At 42.9% G+C, this 7,500-nt stretch overlaps 1 protein-coding gene and 1 long non-coding RNA gene across 2 annotated transcripts in view; one reads left to right on the top strand and one right to left on the bottom strand.

The window, feature by feature from the left end:
* The window catches only part of LOC132452074 (sodium channel protein type 4 subunit alpha B-like), a 318,084-nt gene that overhangs the window by 176,284 nt on the left and 134,300 nt on the right, over positions 1 to 7,500 (bottom strand). Inside the window, 2 exon segments of the mRNA XM_060044440.1 lie at positions 1,495 to 1,656; positions 1,797 to 1,970. Of these exon segments, the coding sequence (XP_059900423.1) occupies positions 1,495 to 1,656; positions 1,797 to 1,970 (336 nt within the window).
* LOC132452088 (uncharacterized) overlaps positions 1 to 7,500 on the top strand; it is a 399,718-nt gene that overhangs the window by 331,757 nt on the left and 60,461 nt on the right. The window lies entirely within an intron of this gene.

Below are 7,500 nucleotides of genomic sequence, written 5' to 3'. Positions count from 1 at the left end.
CATCTACCTAGCCACACATTCTTGGTAAATTATTTGGGAAAGAACAGCTGATACAGCGGTAATAAGTTGTACTTTTAAATCAATGCATCTGCAAACACCGTACAGCAAACACATATTTTCTTGACACATCGTGTACATGCCCATAACTTTTAGGATTGATGAGTATTTGATCGTGAGAAAACATTGTTTTACCGCGAGTGAGTGTTAAAAAGAATGAATGAATGCGGGCGCGTGTGTGTCCGTCCATCACACGCAAACTAAACACGTAACGCATAATACAGTCCATGGCAATGTATATTAACGGGGGGACACATGCATATTAGAAACACAAGTCGATAACGATAATGCATACAATAATGATAAGAAACAATGTTTATAATGTATTGCGTTTTTCATTAAATATCATTAAATAGAACCACATTAAATAGGACTCAGTATTTGAAGTTGTGGAAGAAAACCTTATTCCATGTGTGAATTAGGCCATATTATTTGGCCATAAACTGAGCCATTTGAAGTTTGAAATTCATGTGCATCTGTCTCGGAGACTGTAGACGCGCTGTCAAAATATCAACTCGTCAGATTCAAATGCGAAAAAGGGGATGGGAGCTGGCACTCTTATTGGTTTATTGCACGTTACGCCCAAACCACACCTACGGGTAATTAAGCTACTTCAGACCAACCATTTTCAGATTTGCGCCGGGTGCAAGACTCATTTTTCGCCCCGGTAAACTAGCGACATCGCCATAGAACCGCCCACAAAGCTACTTGCGCTTGGCGCTTCTCACTTGCGTTTCAGACAGTTCAAATAGGGCCCTTAGAGACACTCCTGGAGACACTCCTAGTGATACTGAGACATGTATTGGAGACACTTGTAGTCAGACTGAGACTGAGACAGAGGGCCCTTTTTAAACGGTCTGAAACGCAAATGAGAAGTGCAAATCGGAAGTAGCTTTGTGGTCGGATCTTTGGCGCCGTTGCTATTATACCGGTGGATGAATGACTCTTACGTCTGAAGCAAATCGAAAATGGGTTGGTCTGAAACCCAGGTGGGTTTTGGGCGTAACATGCCTGCAACAAACCAAAAGTTCCATCTCCCATCCCCTTTAAGAGCCAGTGCATTTGAACTTGGCGGGGCAGTCAGAGGGGAGGTCAGAGAGGGGGTAAGAGAGTGGGGTCAGAGTGCGGGGTCAGAGGGCGAGGTCAGTGGGGGGGTAGGAAGGCGGGTTCAAATAGCGGGGTCAGATGGCGAGGTCAGAGTGCGGGGTCAGAGGGCGAGGTCAGAGGGCGAGGTCAGAGGGTTGGGTCAGAAGGCAGGGTTAGAGGGCGGGGTCAGAGGATGGGGTCAGAGGGCAGGGTTAGGGGGCAGGGTCAGAGGGTGGGGTCAGAGGGCGAGGTCAGAGGGTGGGGTCAGACGGCAAGGTCAGAGGGGGGGTCAGAGTGCGAGGTCAAAGAGCAGGGTCAGATGGTGGGGTCAGAGGGCGGGAAGAGCAGTACCTGGTAGTTCTTGCCAAAGAGCTGCATGCCGACCACAGCGAAGATGAAGACGATGATGGCGAGAACGAGCGTGAGGTTCCCCAGTGCACCCATGGAGTTACCGATGATCTTGATGAGCGTGTTGAGGGTGGGCCAGGAGCGAGCCAGCTTGAACACACGCAGCTGAGAGAGAGAGAGAGAAAGAGAGAGAGAGGGAGGGAGAGAGAGAGGGAGAGAGAGAGATATTAAGGATCTTTCAGTCTGTCTGTCAGACAGTCTATCTGTGTATGTGTGTTTGTGTGTGTAGGTATTTTTCCTCCCACCAGTCTGAAGGAGCGGAGGACGGAGAGGCCCTCCACATCGGACAGGCCCAGCTCCATGAGGCTGAGACACACGATGATGCTGTCGAAGATGTTCCAGCCCGTCTGGAAGTAGTAGTAGGGGTCCAGAGCGATGATCTTCAGGAGCATCTCCGCCGTGAAGATACCAGAGAACACCTGGACCACACACACACACAAGCACACACACACACAATCAAACACACGCACGCACACACACACACTCACGCACACGCACACACACACAAATAAACACACACACACACACACACACAGACACATGTACGCACGCACTTAAGACCATGCACCACACACACGCACGCACACACACACACACACACACACACAGGCAAAACATTAACAACATAAAAGACCATAGAAAACACTGTGATATTATAGACAAAGATTAAAGATACATTTTCCTATTCCTTTATCATATTCTGTGTCAAAGTTTTCTATGATAGGAAACTGGTGCTGCTTCTCACTATATCTACGGCCACAGCACTAAAACCACTACCACTACTATAAAACTACTACCAGCATCATTACTCTAAAACTACTACCACTGCTACCAAGACCACTACTACCACTACCACTACTCTTAAACTACTACCACTTTTCCAAAACTACAATTGAATAGGTTGCAATTGTATGTCATACAGTATAAAGACTGTTGCCATATTGTAATACAATACTGTGAACATATATATTGCATTGACACAATCGTATCAGAATTAGATAGAGGGGAGAAAAATGTATTTTGGCGTGACATTTTTTGCGTGTGTGTGTGACCGTGAGATTAACGTGTAATTCCTGCGAAAATTGAACCCAGGGTCTTTGTTTTGGCATGAAAACCCATCAAATAAGCCCTCCAGATACCTTTTTCGTTGAAAAATGAGTATTAGGGTTTGCCCGGCGCAATGTTTGGCGTCCATGTTATTGGCTTGGGGCATTGAGTTTCGCTTCCAAATCGACATTTTTGAACCACTAATATTGTTAAAAATAGCACCAAACCTATACAGTAGCATGACTAGGCTCTCTACACATAAAACGAAGCACAAACAACTTAGTTTGCAAACCCGAAGTTTACTTAAAAAGACAGTTTTACAAGCATTACTGGGAGGTCCGTGTTTACAGGAAGTCCACACAAGTCGATTGCTGAATGCGCCGGAGTTTAGTTCAAGGAGGAAAGTTTTGGAATTCATAATTAATATAATTAATATTTATAAATAATAAATAGCAAGTGTTGACATGTAAATTGAAGGACTTGCATATGTAGGTTACAGTTACAAAATATTTGTTCGATACAATCAAGAATGGCACGCTGTTGACAGAAGAGGCACTGCACACGTGTTTGATGCATAGAGTGACCGAATGCGCCTGAGTTCAGTTCAAGGAGGAACATTTTGGAATTTATAATTAATATAATTCATATTTATAATAAATATATAGGAAGTATATTAAAGGACTTGCATTTGTAGGTTACAGTTACAAAATATTTGTGACTGTAACCGGGTAAAACACAAACACGAACCATCTCTCTCTCTTGACTTCAAGCTGCAGATGGGTCGTCTTCTCCGGTGCTTGAGCTGTCCTTCTCTCTATGCGTTAATCACGTGTGCAGTGCGTCTTCTGTCAACAATGTGCCATGCTTGATTGTAGCGAACAAATATTTTGTAACTGTAACCCACATATGCAAGTCCTTTAATTTACGTGTTGACACTTGCTATAGACTATTTATAAATATCAATTATATTAATTATAAATTCCAAAACTTTCCTGCTTCAACTGAACCCCGGCGCATTCGGCAATCGACTTGTGTGGACTTCCTGTAAACACGGACGTACCGGTAATGCTTGTAAAACTGTCTCTGGGTTTGCAAACTAAGCTGTTTGAGCTTCGTTTTACTAGGGACCCTAGTCATGCTACTGCAGAGGTTTGGTGCTATTTTTAACAAGATTAGTGGTTCAAAACTGCCGATTTGGAAGCGAAACTCAATGCCCCAAGCCAATAACATGGACGCCAAATATTGCGCCGGGCAAACTCTAATACTCGATTTTCAATGAAAAAATTATCTGGAGGGCTTGTTTAATGGGTTTTCATGCCAAAACAAAGAACCTGGGTTAGATTTTCGCCGGAATTACACTTTAATCTCCGTCTCTGACCATCACGTGTCCTTGAGCCCCTCCAGTGTCCTTGGACCATTGGAGAATCTTCCCTGAACATCAAGTGCTTTGAGTGTCTAAAAAAACTTAAAACACATAAAAACTGTTCATTTTTAATGATATTTCTTTAATTTCAATTCGAGCCCATTCAAAGTAGTTAACACTTTGATTCAGAAACAACATGTGTGTTTCTCCTGCTCTCAACGCCACTCCGTCTCTCTTTTCCCTTCACATTTGTTCTAAAGTGTAGACTTTATAAAGAAAGGCACTGCCTCACCCACACTTCGAATATGAGTGCTAAAGACCAGGGGTCTCATTTATAAAACTGTGCATGGGATCGTTACTAAAAGTGTACGTACGCCCAAAAGCCAAGTTTTGCGTGCGCCAAAAAATATTCAGACTTATAAAACCCTGCGTACGCACACCATACGCAATCTTTGCTTTTTAAATCACAGAGTGCCTACAAGTGTGCGCAGCTGAATCAGCTTCACGTTCCGCCCTGAAAACGCCCCTTTTTAACCATAAATGCTCAATCCAAATGACCTCATGAATGCAATCTGCATATAAAACAGACTCAGATGCAAGTATTAAGTCTTGTCGGAAACAATGGCAGAAGTACTGAGAAAATCAAAAAAGCGAAATTTCATGGAGGTTGAAGTGGAGACACTTGTGGGTTAGATGGAGGCCCGAAAAGTAGTTTTGTTAGGCAGTCACGGGATTGGGATCGCATACAACAAAAAGCAGAGTGAGTGGCAACATGTTGCCGCAGCAGTGAACTCTGTCAGTAGCACAGAGCGCACAGACCCAGAATTAAAAAAAGAAGTGGTCTGACATTAAGGTACATATTTTTATGTACCAATAAATCGTTATGGTCCCTAAAGACCCTCTCCCTCCGAATCCTGCCATTTGCATGGTCCGCCAGAAGTGCCATATGGTGCAGCATTACCACGGCGCTCCCCTCTGTATTTATAGGGTTACGGTAATAAGACTGACCGAGAACACCTTGGATAATCAGTTTGTAATCACCCATGTAAAATGTTCTTGAACATAACCCCTTTTTAATGCCTAATTTGTCATGAAAAGCATCAAGAGTAACGGACAACGATTGTGATGAGGAGTGTGGCTTGGTTTTCCACACTTGGGATTTAATTGACACTTGATTATGTGTTTACAGTGTCACATAAAAATATTATGTTATTGAGACATGTTGGACAGATGCTTTATTCTATGCAGTCGCGCCGTCAGTGGACAGTATGGAGTGACGGGATTAATTACAGAGAATTTCTTTTTATTTCTATTCTAAGGAGATGTTTCTGGAGTTATAACTGATATAACGCAGTTGACTTAAATTATTCTGATTACATAGATTTAACGCATGATACGGGTTGAGATTAAATTTTTGAAGTGCGATGATAAAACATAATCATTCTTCTCATTCTACAATTCTTCTGTCTGACTTCAGTTCACCACCACACCATCTGTGTCGCCAATTCTCCTTTTCCTCCAAACCATACGTACGCATGGGTCAGAGTTTGCTTAGGGCTGCGCACATTCTCCCGTCAAGCTGGTTCTTTATAGATCACAACCTTGGCGTGGAAACTCACGTACGCCAATTTCAGCCCCGTTTTGTGCGTACGCAACAGTTATAAATGAGACCCCAGAATATTTGTTTCTGGTGCAGGGTGATACAATACGGTTTGGGATTGAAGGAGAAAAGTTTCTGCTTTAAAAAAAAAAATAAAAAAAAATAAAAAATAAAAATAACCCATCTGTCATGAAGAACTCAGGGCTGCACCTTTACCTTGACTTAGTCACATATTGGAATCACAAAGATCTTACAGACCTCCTCTCCTGGAATCACGAAGACCTTCTTACAGATCTCGGGCCCTATCTTGCATCCGGCGCAATTGACTTTCTCACTGGCGCATGTGTCGTTGCTAGTTTGCAACTGGCGCAGAGCGTTCTTTTCCCTCCTGCGCCACGCGTCGGTAAATTAGGGAATGATCTTGCGCCCCAAGGGGCGGTGCGGTGAAAGGAGGAGGCGTGTTCTGGTGCAAACCAGGAAATACCTGGTTTAAAGTCAGCGGCGCGTTGTTCAGATGCTTTTTTAAGGGCGCATGCATGATGTTGTTTGTGCACCTCGCGCATACACTTTACTTCTCTCATCTACCTAGCCACACATTCTTGGTAAATTATTTGGGAAAGAACAGCTGCTACAGCATTAATAAGTTGTACTTTTAAATCAATGCATCTGCAAACACCGTACAGCAAACACATATTTTCTTGACACAGACATCGTGTACATGGCCATAACTTTTAGGATTGATGAGTATTTGATCGTGGAAAACATTGTTTTACCGTGAGTGAGTATTAAAAAGAATGAATGAATGCGGGCGTGCGTGCGTGTGTATATGTTTACAAGAATGAATGATTGCGGGTGCGCATGTGTGCGTCCATCTGTTTAAACGCACGCAAACTAAACACGTAACGCATAATACAGTCCGTGGCAATGTATATTAACGGGGGGACACATGCATATTAGGAACACAAGTCGATAACGATAATGCGTACAATACTGATAAGAAACAATGTTTATAATGCATTGCGTATATCATTAAATAGAACCACAGTTACCGCACATCATATGTTATATCATATAAGTTTCTTTGCCGAAATTTATTTGAGGACTGAATTAGGCCATATTATTTGGCCATAAACTGAGCCATTTGAAGATTCAAGATTTCAAGATTCAAGATGGTTTTATTGTCATATGCACAACAATTACAGAGCAGTCGCTGGCAATGAAATTCTTTAGTCTTGGGCTCCTCCAACACTGCAATATAAGAGAGTAAAGGTTTATGGTATGAGGAAATCTGAGACTTAAATGATAAAAAAGTAAAGTGAAAGTGAAGTTTGAAATTCATGTGCATGTGTCTCATTGGAGACTACAGACACGCTGTCAAAATATCAACTCGTCAGATTCAAATGCGCTCATGGCTCTTAAAGGGGATGGGAGCTGGCACTCTCATTGGTTTATTGCACGTTACGCCCAAACCACACCTACGGGTAATTAGGCTACTTCAGAACAACCCTTTTTAGATATGCGCCGGGCGCAAGAGTCATTTTTTGCGCTGGTAAACTAGGGACATCGCCGTAGAACCGCCCACAAAGCTACTTGCGCTTGGCGCTTCTCACTTGCGTTTTAGACCGTTAAAATAGGGCCCCTCATCTCCTGGCATCATGAAGACCTTACAGGACTCATCTCATGGGAGCACGAAGACCTTATAGCAGAGGTCTTCAACGTTTTCCAGGCCAAGGACCCCCAAACTGATGGAGAGATGGAGCGGGGACCCCCTACTTATATATTGTACCAAATTGTGTTTTATATTAAACTGGTCCTATAGTGCCATGTATCTTAGTACCTCGTTATTTTGCATTCAATACTAAGATATTCAAATAATACACAGGTTCATATATTCATGTTTTCATTTTAAACATGTGCAAGGTACAGTGAGTAGGGTGGC

This window comes from Gadus macrocephalus, chromosome 23 (assembly GCF_031168955.1).
Source record: "Gadus macrocephalus chromosome 23, ASM3116895v1".
In the NCBI taxonomy this organism is placed as follows: domain Eukaryota; kingdom Metazoa; phylum Chordata; class Actinopteri; order Gadiformes; family Gadidae; genus Gadus; species Gadus macrocephalus.
This window is presented reverse-complemented; position numbering and strand designations above follow the sequence as displayed.